Consider the following 22165-nt stretch of genomic DNA (forward strand, 5'->3'; position numbering starts at 1 on the left):
CATCCGGTGAGCACTCCTCACCGGGTCTGCACCATCCGGCTCTCCGTAGCCGGGTACTCCTCATCCGGTCCTCACCGGGTCTGCACCATCAGGCTCTCCGTAGCCGAGTACTCCTCATCCGGTTCTCACCGGGTCTGCACCATCCGGCTCTCCGTAGCCGGGTACTCCTCATCCGGTTCTCACCGGGTCTGCACCATCCGGCTCTCCGTAGCCGAGTACTCCTCATACGGTTTCGGCCTCGGCCGAGTTTGTTCATCAGCACTGTTCTTCTCCCTTCCCATCCGGAGGGACCTATCTCCCAACAATAGCTCTATACTCTGCTTCGGTTTTTGACCTTGCTACTATTGACTGTTTCTTACTCTTCGAAGAGACCAGATTGCCTCCAACAAACATGTAGTATCCTGATGTGGATTTCCTATCATCAGCACAACTAGCCCAATCAGAATCACAATAGCCCTCACTGTTAAAATGACCATTTTTCTAAAGATTAATCCCTTCCCTAGGGCAATTTTGAGATATCTCAGAATATGGTACACTGCATCCATATGATCTTTCCTCGGATCATGCATGTAGCAACTTACCACACTTACTGCAAATGAAATATCTGGACGGGTGTGAGTCAAATAAATCAGTCGACCTACCAACCTTTGATACCTTTCACGATCAACTTTCTCTCCTGCAAGTTCAATTAGCTTGATCTTTTGGTCGATTGGAGAAGCTACACGCTTACAAACCAACATGCTAGATTTTGTGAGAAGATCTAATACATATTTTCGCTGAGATAGAACAACTCCTGTTGCTCCACGAGCTACCTAAATTCCAAGAAAGTATCATAGCAATCCTAGATCCTTCACCTCAAACTCTTTACCCAATTGCAACTTCAGTTGGGCAATTTCTCCTTCATCGTTACGCATGATAATTATATAATCCACATACACAACAAGTAATGTAGTATGCTCCTTGTGTGGTCGAAAAAACATTGTATGGTCTACATTCATCTGTTGGTATCCCATACCCACCATATCCCTTCTTAACTTGTCGAACCAGGCTCGAAGAGATTGCGCCAGGTCATAAAGCGATTTCCTTAGTCTGCAAACCTTACCTATTGTGTGAATTGTACCAAAACCTTGGGGGACATCCATGTAGACTTCCTCCATCAACTCTCCATGAAGGAATGCATTTTTTACATCTAATAGATGTAATTTCCAATCCTTATTCACTGCTAAGGAAATAAGCGTTCTATCAATGCTCATCTTCGCCACATGTGCAAAAGTCTCATCATAGTCGATGCCATATGTCTTACTATATCCTTTAGCCACATATCGTGCCTTGTATCGATCTAATTTTCGTTCTAGGGTCTGTTTTATTGTAAACACCCATTTGCACCCAACCGCCTTCTTTCTTAGTGGTAGTGACACAATCTCCCAAGTTTTGTTCTTCTCAAGAGCTCTTAGTTCTTCTTGCATGGCTGCATTCCATTTTGGATCTTCTTTAGCAACCGGCCAACACTTGCGTAAAGTAACAATGTCTAATGATGCAATGAATTCTCTGTGTAACTGATATGTTAGAATAAGAGATAAATTGAACAATATCATGAGAAAAACCATAACGATCAGGAGGAACTCCTGCATTACTGCGAGAGGTTCTCCTAATATCTATAGGAGAAGGAGAGGAAATCATATCACTTGTGATTTCTGGGTTTGGGAGTTTTGTAGGTATTTCAGAAGTCGAGGCAGGTCGGGACATGGAACTTGATGGCACATATGGCACTGAAGATGCGTTCATATTTCCTTCTTTCTGCCTCCTCTTCCTTGTATACACCTTTAGCTCTCCCTCAGCTTGAGTCCCAACACATATAGGCTCCTCATCTTCGTTTCCTTCTTCTTCCATACCTCCTACGCTCACTTGTTTCTCAAGTGATATAGGGATCAGCAAAGGAATTGATCCTATTTTTAGAATATGGCACTGACTCTCTAAAATGCACATCCATGCTCACAAATAATCTCTTCTCTACTGGACTCCAGCAAACATAGCCTTTTTGTGTGGCAGAATATCCCACACATACACATTTAACATCTTTAGGATCAAGTTTTCCTACATATGGTCTACAATCCTTTACAAAACACACACATCCAAACACCTTCAAAGGAAGGATTCCAGAGTTATTGCCTTGCAACAACTCACATGGAAACCTCCACTCCAATACTCTAGAGGGCATTCTATTGATCAATGTGGCAGCCGTCAAAACTGCCTATCCCCACAACTGCTTTGGGACATTCATAGAAATCATCATCCTTCTCATTACCTCTAGAAGATTTCTACTCTTCCTCTCTACTACTTTTGTTCTGGTGTATGTGGGCATGTAGTTTGATGTTGTATTCCTTGATCTGAGAGGTATGCCCTAAATATCATGTTAACATACTCTGTTCCATTATCAAACCTCAACACTATTACTACTACACCATATTGAGTTAGAACTGCTCAATGAAAATCTTTAAAACAAGCAAATACTTCATTCTTTTTCCTCATCAAATATAACCAAGTTACACGAGAGAATCAGTCAATGAAAGAGACAAAATATCTATATCCATTAATAGAACTTGTGGAACACAATCCCCAAACATCGGAGTGTATTACATTAAATGCATGGGAACTCCTATGACCTGAACTAGCATATGAGATTTTAGTAAGCTTACCAAATTCACATGCATCACATTTAACAAGTTTTGTTTTATCAACCTTTTCAAAAAGGTGTGGATACACCCCACTCAAAACGCCATACGAGGTATGTCCCATACGTTGGTGGTAAAGTATCAATAACTCCTCATAACTCATTATAGATCCCCTTACATTTGTTCCCTCTACCATAGATGCTAATGTTGAATCCAACCCTTCACGATCCGAATACCATAGTCCACTATGCCATGTGTCAGTCCCAAGTCTCTGATCTGTCCCTTTTTCCTGGAATATTACCTTGGGAATATCAAAAGAAACAACACATTTTAGTTGGTGTATGATAGAACTTATGGATAATAAGTTTACTAGGAAAGAAGGAGCATGCGACACATTAGACAATGTCACAAAGTCGGTACATTTTACTGTACCTATACCCACTACAGGTTGTGTTGTATCGTCAGCAGTTTGAATGCTTTCTGGCATTGCTAAGTAAGTATACGACGAGAATTCACTAGCATTACCCGTCACATGCCTAGATGCACCAAAATCAATTATCCATTCTGGTGTAGAGGCAAGAGTATTTGTGTTGCTAGTACTTGTGGCCGAATAAGCATAGGTGGCAATGTTACCTCTTGACATGAATGAAGTATCATCTACAGCTCTTTGCTTCCTCCTAAGTATTTCTAAGAGAGCTTGATCCTCTTCGGTGAACACCACCTTAGTTCATTCCTCTTCTTTTGCTACCATCAAGTTTGCTTGGTGACCTCCTCTTGCACCTCTTCGGCCCCCTCGACCACGACTTCTAGTTATTCCACGTCCTCCATATTCTCTCTCCTTAGGTGGTTTATGGCAAGCATTCTTTAAATGACCAGCTTCACCACAATTGTAGCATTTTCAATTTTCACTTCCTCTTGAATTTGACACCATTAATGTCGATCGTACCCCTGGAAGTCCGGAAGTGTCAAAGAGCAACTTCATTCTACTCTCCACTTGTATCATAGTCGCAATTCCCTCATCAAGTGTGGGAATTTCAACCTTGGCTAGAAGAATTCCCCTTCTTTGATCAAACGATGGGTTAAGATGTTTCAAAAATTGCATCGTTCTTCTTTGAGCAGAAACCTCCTTGCTCTTACATTAAGGATCATTGCACACTGTCATAGGTGAGAAATGATTATATTCTGCCCATAAACGCTCTAGTTCTATGGCATATTCCTGAATCTTCCTATCTCCCTGCTAAACATCATCTATCACCTGCTCGATTTGAAATACTCGCATGGTGTTTCCCCTCCCAACATACGTCTTTTGCAATCTCTCCCATATCTCCTTCACACTTAAAATTCCATCAACTATTGTGGCGATTGATGGAATCATGGAGTTGAGAAGCCACGTGTACAAAGACATGTGGGTAGCTCTCCATGCTTTCCATTCATTGCTCGTTATGACAGGAGGTTCTTTATCTTCTCCCGTTAGGTAGCCGTCAAGGCTTCTCCCTACCAAGGCACCTATAATCCGATGCGACCAGCTCAAGTATGTGGTTGGTCCATTGAGTTTGAACTCAACTGGGAGGAGTTCAAGTCAAGTTGGTGGTTGTGTTCCTGTCACACCTCCAGATGCTACAATCTCAGCCTGCTTCATGTATTTCACCAATGTTTTCACCTCATCCTCATTCAATTTTGAGAACACCTCATCCATCTTCTCAACTTGGCCTATCTCTGCTCTCCGCTTCTGACTTCTTTTCTCAAGTCACCTCTCAATCACATAGCAATGTCATCCCAAATGGAAAAAATGCCCCTTTCCTCTCTTGGATGCTAGGATAGTGATGTTCCAATTGTTGTCATACCAACAAAAGGGTGGATCTAGGGTTTTGGAGAGGGCTGATCTAGGGTTTTGCAGAGGGGCGGATCTATGGTTTGATACCATAAAGAAAACTGAGAAGGCACATCTGTTCAGTAATATACATTGGTATGTCACAACTGGAGGGAGAAAATGCAGAGATCGCTCATATTTACATGAGGAGAAAGTTCCTCTTTATAAAGGCCAAGATCTGGCCGTTGGGCTAACTAGTTGTTGGAACTAACTAGTCGTTGGGCTAGCCGTTATAACTTTTAAACATTCTCAACAATTGTTCTCGTTCCAAAAATATTGCAAGGAAATAAAATAATTGGATCCTAAAATACTTTGGTTGTTGTGATGGTCCCAAAAACATTTATACACAAGCAATCTTTAGAGGATACTTAGTCAACGTGTTTCTTAACAACCTAATAGTTCTTGTGGGTTTAGCTTACAACATGGCTCACATATTGCTTATTCAGACTTCTTAGGAAACCTAACATTTACACCCATATGAATCAATTTCTATTGATTTAATCACCAAATATTTTTTGCAAAAACTAAAAATCAAGCTTTAAGGTGATGATAGTAGTGAATATACATAATATTAGAGTGAGTTAGAGTCATGAATCATGATCTTTGAAAAGAATGTCAAATAGGTGGTTTGAAAAAATGCATGGCATTATGTAGTAACATTGATTAATAGAATTTCCACAACAAGCATTAAAAATATTGCTCATTATAGTTTTCTTTTGGACCAAAGCCTAGATGTGATGGTTTAAAAGTGTTTTTGACAGGTTTGTTATATGCATTTTGTTATGTTCACATACTTTGTCATGCTTGAAATAAACTTAATGAAAAATTATTAAAATATATGTTTTTGGGGATTGATAACATAAAAAAATTATGATCTAGAAGGCAAGGAATTCTATGTTTCTCGTGATATCAAATTTGATGAAAACACAAGTATGGGATTCGATGTGCTTGCGATATCATAAGTATTGTAAGGTTTAAGTTCACCAACCACAAGAAAAACTTGTACAAGATAAATGAAAGAAGATTCACGAAAAGGAGGAGGGCTCATATATCAATAATGGGACTACATTTGAGCTATGCAAATCAAGAGTAAGAAAACCTATGTGGATAGGTTAACTCATCTTTCATTATGTGGAGCAAACATTGTTTATTTATGTATCAAAAATTGAACATTGCATTCAGTTAAATTGTGATGTAAATCAGATGAGAGAGAAAGCATAAAGAAGAAATGCAAGCTAAATCGTGATGTAAATCAGGTGAGAGAGAGCATAAAGAAGAAACGCAAATGCAATGGTGTCGCAGATGTCAAAGAAACAACCAATTGTTGCTTAAGCATAACTTTGTGCATCATTGCAACCTACAAAGTTGTGGATTGAGTTCCTCAAAGACCTTGTAGAGTCCAATTCCAAGCTCTATTACATTGGCAAAAAGACTACCCATGCTAAGACCAAACATGTTGGAATCCACCACTATTAAATTTGTGAAAATATTATTGGATTCGTAGATTTTTAATATATCAAAATTGGAGTCCAAGTTGACAATATTCATACAAAGCACAAAGCCTTGCAGCCAATTGTATATTTACACCTCACCTCACATTAAATATAAAAGAAACATCATATGAGAAATATCCTACAACTACCTATCATGAGAGGTCTGAGATAATATGAAAATATGTTAAGACAAGTCGATGTTGAAATTCTTCATTATACATTCTACTTTATCTATACTTTACCTCAAATCTTCTAGCAAACATATAACATAACCAACACACACTGATCGAAACGTGTAACCAAGCATCTGCCCAAGAAGCCATATTCCAAATATCAAATTTGATAGCTTCAATCAAAAAGTAACTGAGTGCCCATCATGTGCACAAAAGTGGATTGATCTTGTAAACAATATATTCTCAAGAAACGTAGCAAGGGGCCAAGTTGAACATAGCCTGCTTTCAAACATAAATATTTTCATAAAGAACCACCAAACTTTATGCTTTATATTGGATTTGCTAAAACCAGACCTTGAACATTCTTCACTACAATAGGCAGAAATGGTTTTTGCCAAGCATTAAAAAAACATGATACAAAGTCTTGCTTGATTGATCCCAATGAGCATCATTTAAAATTCACTTCCACTAATATGAAAGTCCCAAGTAACATCTAACATTGACTCATGCTCAACTATTAAATAATCCTGCATCAAAGTCATCTTACAAAAATATGAATACCCATTGATTTAAAATTCAAGTAGTTAATTAAAGCTGCATATATTCCCTGTGGCTACATGGTGTATATGCCATGGGACGTCCTAGGGTGTTCCCAAAACTACAGTTATTGTGATTATAGAGCTCACATAATGTATCACTGGCACCACAACAGCTATATGAATTGTTCTTCATGTTGAGACAATAAATAAAACTGCAAGCAGCACAATTTCGCTAAGAATTGGATGATAACCTAAACCCATCTTCATTAGCATGTTGTTACGACACTGATAAGCATATGTACTCCTTGCCTTGCTCGTCATCTCATTGACACGAATATTTATAAATTGACAGTATTTGCAAGCTCACTTCCCCTTCACTGAAATTATTTCTATGCCCCAGAATCAGACAGTTTCCTATCCTGCAATCCAATATGTTAGCCACCACATCTGCTTTCCCATATGTCTCGCACAGTTCATCATTAGACCTCAAAAGAAGCAAACATGGGCCAAATATCTATCCATATAAAGGGAAATAAGATTCCTATGCATATCTCACATCATGCATTTTGTTCTCTTCAAGCACACCAACCCATAGCATCCGTTTTTCCCTTCATATTTAATTGGACATGATCGAGGGGAACAATGGAACCCTTTATTCAACCAGAGCTACACAACATACAACAGGGCAAAGCGTTTCTACTGCCTGGTTCATTCGACTGCCTTATTTATACAGTTGTACTAAAACAAGACAGAATGCCGCATCTCTCTCATATATAAATATATATATATATATATATAGATATAGATATAGATATAGATATAGATATTTCTCTTCTATATTTGTATATACATTATTTCTAATATATATATATAATCTATTAATATCATTAGCGTAATTCTCCAACAGGGGCTTCTTTCAGCCACAGCGTATGAATAAACTGATATAGCTCTGCCGAAACACTCACCTGATTCCAAAAGAAAAACAAGCCAAATTGGTAACAAGCACATGAATAAAAATAGACTAGGGAGAAAAATAAAAGTAAAGAGGTACAAAGAGTAGAATAACTAAAGATTGCACAGAACTTAAACACAATTGATATACACATGAGACCTACAGACCTTGTAAGGTGTAGGATTTAGGCCCCGGAGATGATCAGGACGCATTGCTTCCAACTGTTCTTTACAACGAATCCTCGTCTCTTCCAATGATGGTAATCTCTCCCGAACTTTTCCTTTCAGAAACATTGTAACAAGATTTAGTATTTATACTGACAGTTAGAGCAATTCTTGACAGTAGATCTTATTTTATACCTGATTTTCCAGTCCAATAACACTTGTAAAGCTTTTCCACTCTCTGAGGTATTACATACGCTCGTTTTGATTCGATGAAAGGATGTCTGCATAGTATTCGTTCTCCCACCTATATAATCAACCAAATTCACAACATAAAAGACATCTGAAAAGCAAGGAGTTTTTTATGGAAAAAAGGTTGTCTTCTATCTTACTCAGTCAAAACTTTCCAAAAGCATGCTGGGTCAAAACTCTAAGATTGACATGACACGATGTTAAAATCATGAATCCCAAGGGAAGGAGAAACAAACAGATTGAGGGATAGTATAGAAGATAGAGCGGAAACAAAATCCATTGATGGATTTTTGGCGGTACGGAACCATATCTTCAGAAAGATTTTTATTCTAAAAAAGAAACTGTTTTTTGATGATTAGTAACAAGCAACGACTCGTGACGAGCAGGCAACATGAGTTCCATTTCTCCCATATGCATCAGAACTGCAACCTAAGTCTTCTTGTTGGCTAGGTCGCCTCTGATGAAATACCTTTTAGATCTATACTTCTTAATACCCTAGTACCACTCCAAAGTCACCCAACATTATATTCTCTAGGTTCCATGATTTATAGGCTACTGTCCATGATATCTTCAGGGCACCACTAACAAATATAAGCTTGAAAACATGCATGATCTGCTGCAAACTAATGGGCGACAAGAGCAAAGGTTTTTCAAATTGATATATTAAATCATTTGGTCCCACTACTACAACAGTTGCCCTCTGTTTTCATGATTGCAACATGTCGAGAATATGATCTCAGTCCCTTTCACAGATCATACATAATATGATATGCCACAGAACAATCCCCACTGAAAAATAAATCAACACTAGAGATATACTGCACATCCATATCCTCTATAGAAATACCTTGAAACATATCATTGCTGTTAATTATAACTCAGACTGCAGTCTTCTGCTGTTGTTAGTGCATTGAAGTTTCAGTTAAATATTACTAAACCTCGTCGTAGTGGACAGTTCCCTTCTGATACACATTCAGTTTAGGAAATCTCAGAGTTCTCCTGGTTCCTTTATTTTGTAAATAATCAGCTCCAGTAAAGCATATGGGAACTCCTTTTTTAATAGGTTTCTAATTAGCTCAATATTTTCTCAATCAGATGCTCTTTGCATGTTTTAGTACATTTTCTATCCCTACAACTTTGTAATTGCATATGAAGCCTGAAATTCCAGAATGCTAGGGTATTGTCCTCAAATACAGAATTCACGTTAGCTTTCTGTTCAATATTGCGGGAATTATCCAGGCATACTCACATGAAAACTCTACGAACATATATACATATATATTTAAATTGTTTTTGATGTTGTCTTTTTCTCCTCCAACTCAGAACTATGTAGAATGGAATGGGTGTGCTCGAGCAAATAAATTATCGTTCTTTTGTTTTCATGCCAGCGATATCCAACTTCTTTGAGACAACAACGAAAAAACTTAGTTCCCGTTCCGTGCATATGCATTATCAGGTGCTCCGTCTCTCACATCTGGCCCGAAATTCATCAGTTGTGCTCGAGAGATAGCCATCCACACATTGATAAGGAATGTATAGATTCCTGAAGGTGGGGTCCGTCAGCAGTGATCAGTCCTCCCAGGATTGCCCGAATTCCACGAATGAATGGGAGGTTGAATCTCCGGTAGATCTCACCTGAATTGCCTCATCTATCTCCTCCTACAGCGTAGTTGGGTCTTGAGACCCGATCTAGTCATTAACAGAAGGAGTACGCTATGCTAACGTTCCTCGGATGATACGCATCTTCGGGTCAGGCGCCGATGGGCATATCAGACTACCTGTGTGTATGAAAGCCTTCACAGCCCAGGTGCAACGGCGCAATTATCAGGGGCGTGCTCAACCAACTGAGTTAATGACCGGAGGCCACAACACCAGGAGCAGGGGAACTCACCCCATTATTCATCCCTCGGTGTTCCGACCTGAGGAAGTAAGCTCATGATCTGGGTCCTGCCTCACCCACCGGGATAGAATCCTATCGGTTAGATTATAAATTTTCTCGTCTTAGAATGTCTCTTCCTCTTGGAACAGGTTCAGACTATGATTACAGAGATTCGGTGGAATTTTTGTTTTGTGAACGTTCGGTAATTGGATCAATAAACCCGCGGACATTTTCAGTAAGATAACTGATATGCATTATTTCTTCCATCCCTAAACGTTTTTGCTTTTTTCAATTATCTTTAGAATGACGATGGAGGGTATAAACAGGGAGGGTATAGTGATGCTGTGGATGACCCGGTATAAAGTACTAGTAATGATGTCGGCAAAGGGACGTTCTCCTGTACACCAGAAATGTTTAGCTCCGTATTTCTATCTCGTGATACTCAAATCGAAAGCATTTTTTTTAAAGTAGATACACTGAAGGGTCAGGGATCCGCCACGCACCTCATCAAACCGGAATCAACCCAAAAAGGTTGTCGCTATTATACCAAAGGTATATCAGAAATCAGATGGACAAACGAAATTCCGGTAGATTGTCATGGAATGCATGGCAGGGGCTCGTTAACAATACAAATAAAGGTTCAGAAAGGTTTTTATGTCTTCCCGATACCTGTTAGATGTAGCAAATAACAATTCAATCTATTTGGGATTATGCCTATAGAGACTGAACTTTTTTCAAGTAAATCACACTCCTTCATATACTGCGGGAGTCCATTGATGAAATGGAATGAGAGAGAGCTTAAAAGCCATCCCCACCCCATCAACTATTTTATTGGGCTGAATCTCTCCACCAAAGAGGCTGTACGATAAGGAAAACCCATACAGTAGCAAAGATGAATTTCATAATCGCTTCATTCGATCTGACATCTCTCTTCCAGGATTAATCACTTAATCCTTCAATCAGGCTTGGTAAAAACAAGTCTAATCTGACAATCTTGATTGGATGATCAAAGGCCTGTTCAAATCCTTTTTTTCTTTTTTGAGGTTTCTTTTTATTAAAGCTCCTTTAAAGAATAGATATGGTTATAAAAAACTAATCATCACAGAGGTTTCTCAAAAGAGTTGGTAACTGAACTCTGGCGACTTTACGTAGGGCAGAGTTAGGTTTTTTTGGTGTCGTTGGGGAATAGTTGACCAATGAGTCAGTTTCAATGTCCCTATACAGAACCAACTCATACGTGAGATTCCCAACTCATACAACTCCACATCATTCAATTACTCTTAAGAGAACGAGTATAAAATTACTTTCAGCTGTTCTCAGCTACGAAAGAATTCACAAAACACTTACAATGATTTCAACTCTTTTTCAATCTTTTTCTATAGCACGGATAGATAAATGAAAAACCTATCAGATTTATGAATAATTTGCTAATGAGTTTTAATAGAATTGGTGTGATTTGTATCACAAGCACATCATGTATATGCTCAATTGTTTTTTCAGTCCAATGCACATCTCAATTACTCTGTTATCATGGCATTCAAATAATCATCTATGCCTTCTCTCTGATTCTCCATCAATTTTTCTACAGCTCTTAAATGTATTTTTACTGAAAAAAACTTGGGAGCTAAACAAAATCTCTATAACAGATGCTTCAGACATAAGCAATCTAGTCAAATCACATGTAAGAATATATTAATATGTAACAATTATGAAGACTTGCCTTTGGTGAAGATTCGTCTTTCCCCCTCATAATATCAACCAAAGCATAACCTTCCATGCCATAGAGCCTGTATGCTTCTTTCTTGGATGGTATTGTTACCTTGATCATGGAAATTGATAGCCTTGAATGTTAACTACAACATTTACCATGTGAAACATGAAGAAATATTAACCTTTTCAATATCCTCAGATAGTTTCATGCGTGGCTGATTGTTGATCTCGACAAGTTTGTAAACACAACCAAGCGCTGGCTGTTTTGAGCAGGTGACTAAATGAGTCCCAATTCCAAACGCATCAATCTCATGGCCCTGTTTTGGTAGTGTCAGCTGCTCAGTCACTGATAGACACAGCAAATCATTGAACAAGCAACACACAAACCAGAATATTGAAAAGAATCAATCAATTCCATTGATTTCTCTATAGATAATGTTGTAATAATCAAGCAGCAAATGTTTTATGTTAAAAGAATAGCCTATTCACAAACTGCATTTTGATAGGCTGAAGATTAAGTTCACCTGTTTATTCAATGCCTCAATTGTCTCTTCATTTAGGTCATTGCTTGCTATAATCATAACATGTGTGAAGCCTACAGCTCCAAATTCCTTCTCCACAATCATGAAGATTTTACGTGTTTCTTTAGAGAGGTATGCCAGATCCCCAGAGTCCAATCTGATGCCTAACGCCCTATATCTGTTTTCCGGAGGGGAAGGGGAGTTTATAATTTAATCTTCCAAATTCAATAAAGAGTTGTTAAAGAAAACTCTGTAAAAAAATTGGAAAGCGGAGCTATGAAACAGAAAGGCATGTGGTTAAACTAGAAAAACTATTTTACTATTGGCATGAATTACATGGGTTCTTCTAGTGCAGTATGATTCTAGATCAAAAGTGACAATGGTTTAACCACATAAAAGCCAAAAACTATTACAAGCTTTCCTCTGCATTTTATGTTGGAAAAGTTTACCCAAGTTCATTTAATGCAAGTGCAACAGCGCAAAAGTTTGGAACTCCACTCCGCAGAACCTGGAAGAAAAACAAATTGTGCCTAGTGTTATTTTAGCCTAAAATATGCCGGAACTGATGCTCTAAAGCTCAATGATATTAACATACAATTGTCAAACTCCCAACGAAGTTGGTCACCTATACTATCGACTGCGCATTAACCTAAAGTATCATATGCGTGTGTGTACACATACAAGCATCATCATAATAATTAGAAAGCTCAAAACATTTCATAGGCATTCCGCTTTGTAGTTTTGACAAACAATATATTGGTTGGAGACTTTGATGATATGATTATCTATGCTGTCAGTAATACATATATGATTATAATATATATAGATAGATATAGACACATAATAACAATTCAAAAGTTTGGGCTTATATAAATTGACTTCACTTTGGGTGACTCTTTATTCAAAAAAATTCATATGCATTTCCATTTGCAGTTTTGACAAATGACAAATTATTGTGAGACTTCACTGATGTGATCATCTATAAAGTCCATAATACAAATAGACAATACATATATACATATACACACATATGACATTGTAAGATTAGCATAGTTTGGGATTACAAATTAGATGAATATCACCGAGTGAATAGTTTTTTATTGGGTTCTCTCTTAGATAACCTCGGTAACTATTTACCATCACATTGCGAGGTTTCTCTCCTGAGAAAAATCTTCTTATTCCTCGAGTCTTGCCAGCTTTAATTTGCACGTTCTTGTATACACGTTAATATCTAGTGTCCTTAATGTAAATACAGGAAAATTCCTTACCCCCGCCAATAAAAACAAGTTTCCTTGTATAATTGGTGAAATTACAATTCTTAAAGTTTTCCATAGTTTTTGCCACCAAGCATATAATTATAACCAATGAGAAATTCCTAATTCTTTCACAATGTTGAGCCATTAATATGAACTCATGGCGGAAACAATGCACACTTGTCGCCTTCAAAAACTTACATCATAGGTGTCTACCAGGGCCTGGAACTCAGTTGGAAAAGCTAGTGCATACGAAGAAAAAGCTGCCAGCTCACTATGATTAGGATCTGAAAACATGCCCTGAAAAGATTGTATTTCCTGGAATGGCAGAACATTTCAGAAACATCTACATTCTCAATCTCATACCTTGCAAACGAGAGTCCTCACTAACAAACTTTTTATTACCTGCAACTTGCCCAACCATCGCTCAGCTAAACTTACAAAGTCATCACACTTTCGATCTCCGCTGCTGTATAGGAGAGACCTTTCTGTTATTTCATTAACACCCTACGAGAGTCATAGAAAGGTATTATTTGCATAAAAACTGCTACTACAATATTTAGATTAATTTTTTATATTGAAAGATTTACCATAAATGAGCTCACAAAAGCATGAGAATGAGTTCCACGAACTGGTATACCAAATCTCTTACTTGCATCAACATTACTGAAAGTGAAATTACAACTCCATATATTTAAAACTTATTGAATAGATTTTCCCACATAGTAGGAAAACATTGATGTACCAAATAATGGCAGTGTCAAGTTTTATGTCAAGTTTAAATCTGCAATCATGCAAGGGTAATAAGACACGTCGTAGGAAAACATTATTGTACCAAATAATGGCAATGTCAAATTTAAATCTGCAATCGCACAAGGATAATCAATACACATCTTAGAAAAACATAGGTGTAGCAAATAATGGCAATGACAATTTTAAAGCTGCAATAACACAAGGATAATCAAGACATATCTTAGGAAAACATTGGTGTAACAAATAATGGTAGTGTCAAGTTTACAGCTGCAATCACACAAGAAAAAATAAAGACACGTCGTCAGAAAAAATTGGTGTACAAAATAATGGCAATATCAAGTTTAAAGCTGCAATTGCACAAGGATAATCAAGATTGCATGACCACACTCCTTTAGAATACAACCTTAAATCCTACTTTGTTGCAAGTTTTGTACGTTCAGTGAAGAGGCACTATACACAAAATCAGCAATCAACTTGCGACCTTAGTTGGATCACAAAACCCCAATCAATAAAAAGGCGAAAGAATTAAAAAACTGACCAGACAAAGCAAAAAAAAGGAAGAAGAAAAATGGCAATCTGAACTTAAAAAATAAGGTTAAAGAAGTAATAAACAGATCATCGAAATAGAAAGGGAAAAGGAATGCCAAAAAGAGAATTTGAAACAACAATAAAATAAAACAAAATCATAAAGCACACTAACTATCAGAGCAGTAACTAATCTACAACTCAAATGACTAATTCAAGAAGAGGATAATCATTGACTTCATTATGCATAACTAATTAGCTCCCAAAAAATGAAATTTATATTGCAAATGGGTGTTTGCAGGCATGCACATGTTGAACTGTCCTACAGGGCTTGACTCATATATGATCAGAAATGTTTTCTATGCAAGTGTTACTGGAAACTCAAATCCCAAGTACCTTCCATTTTATCTACTTGCCATGGGGAATAATGTTTTATCCAGTACATTAGTATCACAACAAACAAATCACCCCATCTTACTGTTACTTCATGACTACTATAGTGACCATACTCCATCACATGGACTGTAGTGTCTGTTCATAGAAGAAACTCTTGAGACAAAGAAGCTCTCCTCCTCGAGATATTAAGTGTATAGTGGAGGATTCCTAACAAAGAAGATATCACATCTTCTGATTGCAAACGGAATCGTTGGTTCCTGATGAGAAGGATTTAGCTCAATGGCATTGATTTGGTTTCATCACATCATACTTTTGCAAAAGTATAATGGGAATCTGGCGTCTAAAGAGATATTTCGACATTGTTTTCAATACCCTAAAAGTTTGGAAACACAATTCTCATAAAAGAGAAAGAAACTTTTGGTCATGTATTAATGGTTCACAGATTGTTCATGATGATAAATCCAGATAGATCCAAACAAAAAAAGGAGCATAAATGTACTTTATGAAACAAACTTACATGATATTGACAAATGCATGTTATGAAAGTAATGAGATTCAAACTAAATTTCTCATAAAAGAGTTCACCTTGTGGCATCAAACCCTCCCATATAACAATATTTGGAAGCACTTATACCTCCATCTGGGCCCTTTATTCAATAAGATTTATTAGCCAACAAAAAAGGCCCAAATGAATCGAAAGTACAATATTTATGATTATACCTGAGCCCGTCTTAATCCAAATTCAATAAGGAATTTGTTGTTTCCAGCTACTTGTCGATGTCTTGCAGCATTTGTTGTGACCAAAGACGCAAAATTTACAAGGTTCAGAAATACAGTCTCTAACAATTGTACGATCTACACAGACGATGACTCCAGCTATTCATAATTATCAAAATTTTCAAACACACAGAATGTAGCTAGCAAGCACACCAGTAGTGGTCCCTCCACCCTCATTACAGGAATCCTTGGGAAAATAACTGAACCTTCAGGTATAGCATGTATTTCTACGTCCGAGCAATCTATTGATTTCAAATACCCAAAGAAAGATTTCTGAAACTCAAAATTGAGGGAAATATTTTAGATTGTGTATTCTTAGATATTGTGCACCTAAGCATTAATATATGAAGCATACCTCACATGATGGCATGATTGTCTGTAGAAAATCTATCTCTGAGTCTTCAAAATGGAAAGTAGCCACGAAACGAATACATTCTTCCAGGCCTGCAAATATAGTGTATTCACCACCAAACGGATTCTTTCGGTGCAAGAGATCAAACCTGATAAAAAACATTCCAACTTATTTTATAATACAGAATAACACACAAACACAAATAGATGGATATATATACATATATATGTATATATTGAATCTAGATGGAGAAGAAAGAAAGAAAGATATATTAACGTCTTTTAAGAGGCCAAAATGGCCTATAAGACCAAATAAGAGATTACATCTTGAGTGGTTTCTCGTCTTTGAGAACAAATCAAAATAAAATAAAAAGAGAGAGAGAGAGAGAGAAACATTTACAAATTCCATTTAGGAAACAGTAAATCAGATCAGATTCAAAAATAAAAAGAGCCCAAACATTGTAACATGGAAAGTGTATTACAAGAGAATGTACCCAAGACAATAACTCCGAAGTTTTAGGAAACATTGACACCCATTACAATCTACTGTATTTATTGCATGGAATAGATGCTACCTTTCATCAGTCATATTGTTGGTTGGTTGGTTGGTTGCAAGCACCATGTGCATGAGTTTTAGTATTCTTAATGAGAATGGGAAAAATCATGAAAAGAAATTTCATTGCATCATCATACACTAGCTCTACATATATTGTTTCAAATAATATATCTCAAAAGTCCAACATCTAAAGTGGGCTAAAATAGGGTGTCTAAAACTGATGAAACTCAATTGCCCAAAGTGGTTGATATAAATAACATCTCAAAAGTTATGCAAAATTGGGAAGTACACTCAAGGCTCGTTAGATGTATACAACAGTGGGAAAGAAGAAAAATGTGATTCAAAACAGCTAACCAACTACAAAAATTTGGACTTTAACATCTAATATTCTACTACTGATATCCATTTTAGAAGTAGGGGATAATGCTGGAAATATGTACACATATATGTTGCTTCACAATACATGGTGAAATATTTCAGCACATGAGAATGTTCATGATCGCAATGCACGTTACATATATTCATTATTTCTTGACTATGTAATTTTTCTTACATGTACATGTGGAGCATTGGGTCTGATGTTTGATTACTCCACCATCAGAAATTACGGTGTTTTGATTTCTCCATATCATATTCTCTTCAGAATTTAAGTTGGATTGTTGGGTCGGGTCGGATGTTTGATTACTCCATCTGATATCTTTTCAGCGTTTAAGGTGGAGTTTAAAGGAAACAACAAACATTAAAACAAGTAGGTTCTGCAGTGTTATTTCAGTACAGCTGATTTATAAGAAAACAAAATAAGCAACAAAGAGAAAGGAACATTTATTTTTGTTAAAATTCATGAGCTTACCAGTGAGGAACATTTGTATGGGAACAAAATCTGATAAGGAATACACTTTTCTTCTATCAAATTCCTATAAATTTGTGATATCTTCTGGCATCTCCCCCTCATTCAATAAAATGCCTATAGGATTTTCTGAACTTGCTGGTTCCCAAATTATTATATATGATGCTTCCTGACTGGCTTATTCAAAGTGCAGAGAGGGAATAGATGCAGAATTCATGAGCCAATTGACGAGGAAAAACATGGCCAATTACTACTAAAGAGAATGACTGTGATCGGGTGAAAGCCAAAAGAAGCAAATAGAACAAGGACCTATTCACCTAATTCTTCAAAGTCAAGACGAAAACAAGAAATCAGAGAAAATAGAAAGTTCCTTATTACACAAGAGTGATGGGAATAAAAGGAGAGAGAGAGAGAGAGAGAGAGAGAGCTTACACGGCGTGGTCGAGGTGCTTCCCTGATTTCCAGTAAGCGTAGGCCATGGTGAACTGGTAGAGGTCTGTGAGGAGGGGCGTGACCATGGGGTTCGATGGGGAGTCCACGTGATCGGAAGCAGGAGGAGGAGGAGGGGGAGAAGAAGAAGAAGAAGCTTCCATGGCCACCATCACGGGGTGAGAGGGGTGGGATAACAATCAGAGAAAGAAAGAGAGAGAGAGAGAGAGAGAGAGAGAGAGAGAGAGAGAGAGGGCAGCGAGCGATGGAGACGAAAGGAGACGGTGAGGTGTACTACAGACGCAGAGACGGAGACGGAGACGAATAGACAGACAAAGACATGTATGTATGTTAATGTAATAATGTATGTATTGTATGTACTTGTAGCTGCTTATGCTATAAATGGCAGGCGGCTCACTAAGAAGAAGAAGAAGAAGAAGAAGAGAATGACACAATGTACTTACTGACGTGTGTCTATTTGCACCTAAATCATGACAGAAGGTTGGCGACAGAATTGCGAGCACATAGACAGATAGACAAACAGAATCATGACACAATGTACTTAGTGACGTGTGTCTATTTGCACCTAAATCATGACAGAGGGTTGGCGACAGAATTGCGAGCACATAGATAGAGAGTGCAGGTCGCTCAACTTAGCTGAGGGTGCGTGTGATCTACACCGTCCGATCTGGATCAAAACGAAACGCGTGAATAAACCTGACTACTTGTGAGTCGCCCAACTATCACCAGCTCGGTCGCCTAACCAAATATAGTCACCCAACCCCAAGTGTATATGTATATCTCTATGATCTATCATTAGTATCTCTTGTTTCTGTCTCTGTCTATGTGGCAATATCCCGCCTCACCCACAATATGCATTGTGACAATATTAGTTTCATACCTTTCGAGTATCCTCTCAACCTCTTTAAGTCTTGACCTTTGATCCCTACAATCTGCTCAGGATGCAAATCTATCACTCTCACATATTTCTTGTCGTTGCTTGTACCATTCAACAACGGTCCCTCCAATGCAAGTGTCAATTTCACTGTTCCTGATTAAGACATGCACAAGGTTGGTATTTGATTAGTTTATTCTTCCTCGCAAGGCAGTATATTTGATAAACTACCAATGTCTCTCCACAATATTGATCAGTAGTGTCAACATGTTCTTAGTTGAACTTTCTACCAAACCTGGGCCACAGTTTCCTCCACACACATGTCAAACCACACCATCCTCCTTCTATATATTGCCAAACACCGAGCTTGTTTGCATATTCTACTTTTAACTCCTCACACATCACATTTTAAGATATAATATCTTGAGGAATTATATAGATTTGCATATTCTACTTTTAACTCCCCACACATCCCATTGAATGCAGATTCCATAATGCATTGCATGAGTTGGCACATTCGGTGATAAAGATGGTTTTTCTCAGTTGCACTTACTTTTGGCAACAAGTTGTATGTCCACTCATGATTTTTTGGTGTGGAAGTGACACAACAAAAGTCCACAACATGTTTGCGATCGTTGCCCATTTACAACTATCCAAGATCGACGATCTGTTGCAACCACATTACTCATGGCATTATATGACGTTGAACATTTAAAGATATAAGCCACCTTACCAAGTTTTGAGAGTGCATAGGCATCTTGCATCATCAAAGACCAATCAACCTATGACATGGCACTCCCAAATTTTAACCTTCTTGCCATGTTATGGACTTCATTTGTGAAAAAAGATATGTGCGGAAGCATTATGCGAAACACATAGTACAAAGTCAGCTATCCGAAAACAAAACAGATAGGTAAACACAGAGGTAGAGTGGGAGAGACAGAGTGAGTAGACAATAATCTCTATCACTAAAAAATAACTCTATACGCAAAATGTGATGATAGAGCACTTTTTATACAAGCTATGACATTGGGCTTACAAGTACTTGAATGTATTGAGAATCGACCTGCCACAACCGGTTGTCACGTGTGCTTAAGTGGGTGCAGAAAAATCAAGAATGACAGAAAACAGACAAGACAGAAACCACAAGTCCAGAGACACACGCTTTAACATGGAAAATATGAAAAGGGAAAAAACCACGGGGAGTCCACAAACTCAGAACATAATCACTAAGAAGCTTCGAGGCAACGACCTTGAAGCTCTTCTTCGTCATAGAGAGAGACACACTCTCTCTCTCTCTCTCTCTCTCTCTCTCTCTCTAGTTACAGTGGCAACAACCAACTACAGCTTGTTCAACAAGAATAATAATGATTCACCCCTCATATAACTACTTGCCCTAACTATATTTATACTCATACACTATATGAGCTATTTACAAATATAGCCCACTAAGGGCACATTGAGGCTATTTACAAATCTATCCTCGACTCGGCTTTGGCCAACTCGGCTACTAGCCAAATTGATGATTCAATTTGTCAATTTTTTGGTCAATTGATTTTCGGCCTCCGCCGAGTTACCCATTGAGTCCATCCGATTCGACTCTTGCTCTTCCCATCTGGAGGGACTAGCTTTCCCAACATAATGCTCATAATTGAGCATTTCACACTGACTCCCAAAAATATTTTCCTATTACTATGGCTAGGAATATCGGTCCTAACGGCCTGCCGACTCCCCATCGATCCGATCTGACTCTTGACTTCTTTAGCCGATCCGGCCCATGTGGAGCTTGTCACTCAACACTCCCCCTCAAGCTCAACTTAATCGTGGGAGAATCACTAACATAAACAGTTGTCATAACTGTCGATGTAACTGATCCTCCTTTAGTTATAAAAGGAGGGGAGGAAGACGGTTTTAGGGATCCATCATTTTGGGAGGGGAAGGTGTTGTCGGTTTGAGGAGTCAGTCAGTTTTCTATTTTGTGCTAATTCGGATAGCTTGGGTGAGGCCTCTATTCGCGTAGGAAGCCCGTGTGGTCCCGACCAGGGACTCACTAGTTTGTGTTTGAAGAGCTCAAAGCTCCGTCTCCGGCCTGAGGCCGCTTGTATTCTTTTTGTCTTTGATTTACTAGTTGATTATTTGGCACTCCTATATAAGGTCTCTCTATGTGTGTTGCCTTAACATCTACATCTCTGTGTTTGTGTTCAGGAAGGTGTCACTTCTCCCCTCCCTTGCCATGCGTTCATCCGTGGCGATTTAGAGCCCGTGTGCTCATCTTCCGGAATCCAGTGTCTGAATTGGATCGGATACAGGACCTCTGAGCCTGTGTGCTCAATAAAGCACTCCGACAGTCGAGCCGAACAGGACACTGCAAGCGTAGTGGCCGCTCATTCTCAACTTCCATGGTCATCTACATATAAGATAACCTCGAATGACCAGATCATCTACGTATAAGATTATCACAATCGAGCTTCCATAATTGCTTCTTATGTAGAGGGAGTTGTCGGATTTTGACATTCTAAAACCGATTCAATGAAGATACCGAGTGATCTTGGAGTGCCAAGCCCGTGGCGCTTGCTTAAGGTCATAGAGTCGCTTCTTTAGTCAATACATTGTTGTTGGATGAGTGCTCGATTCGAAGCCGGGTGGTTCTACCATGTAAACCTCCTCTTCTAATTTGCCTTGAAGAAATGCGTTCTTGACGCCCATTTGATGGAGGTGCCGCGCTTTCTCCGCTATAAGTGCAATCAGGGTTCGCACAATTATCATCTTTGCCAACGCGGCAAAGGTCTCTTCATAGCTGACTCCATGTGTTTGTACGTATCCTTTCGCTACAAGTCGGGCTTTGTAACGATTGACAGAGTCGTTGATATTATACTTCGCCTTGAATTTCCATCTGCAACCGACTGCCTTCTTGTGTGGTGAGTGCGGAACGAGATCCCATGTCTTGTTCTTAGAGAGAGCTTGCATCTCCTTGTTCATCGCTTCAACCCATCGTGGATCCTTGGCTACCTTGGAAAAAATTTCTGGTTCTCAAACTGTTGCCACCTTCATCATAAAGGCATAGTGATATGCCATATAGTCTTGTAGCCGAATCGGCTAACCAGATTCTTCTATCGGGTGGAGCAATGGAGTTTCTCATTTGCGATGGCAATGGCTTTCTT

At 38.3% G+C, this 22165-nt stretch overlaps 1 protein-coding gene across 5 annotated transcripts; it reads right to left on the minus strand.

The window, feature by feature from the left end:
* Window positions 1-7382: 7382 nt before the first annotated feature.
* LOC147864231 (nicotinate phosphoribosyltransferase 2-like) lies at window positions 7383-18321 on the minus strand. Of its 5 annotated transcripts, none has more exons than XM_087320000.1 (15): window positions 18113-18321; window positions 16282-16426; window positions 16080-16199; window positions 15870-16004; window positions 15735-15796; window positions 14066-14141; window positions 13881-13982; window positions 13677-13793; window positions 12672-12730; window positions 12226-12400; window positions 11884-12018; window positions 11712-11810; window positions 8059-8167; window positions 7867-7973; window positions 7383-7712 (listed from the first exon to the last, which is right to left on the minus strand). In XM_087320000.1, the coding sequence occupies exons 1-15, from the start codon at window positions 18280-18282 to the stop codon at window positions 7635-7637; spliced, it is 1689 nt and encodes a 562-aa protein (XP_087176126.1). In that variant the 5' UTR covers window positions 18283-18321; the 3' UTR covers window positions 7383-7634. The 5 variants fall into 5 exon arrangements, with proteins under 5 accessions (XP_087176126.1, XP_087176125.1, XP_087176128.1 ...); XM_087319999.1 differs by having other exon boundaries at window positions 7867-7979; window positions 18113-18319; XM_087320002.1 differs by having other exon boundaries at window positions 7867-7979; window positions 16282-16370; window positions 18113-18224.
* Between the last annotated feature and the right edge of the window lie 3844 nt (window positions 18322-22165).

The sequence above is a fragment of the Azolla caroliniana genome, unplaced genomic scaffold (assembly GCF_043228905.1).
Source record: "Azolla caroliniana isolate FFs.n. ecotype wild unplaced genomic scaffold, voAzoCaro1.0.p SCAF_5, whole genome shotgun sequence".
Lineage (NCBI taxonomy): Eukaryota > Viridiplantae > Streptophyta > Polypodiopsida > Salviniales > Salviniaceae > Azolla > Azolla caroliniana.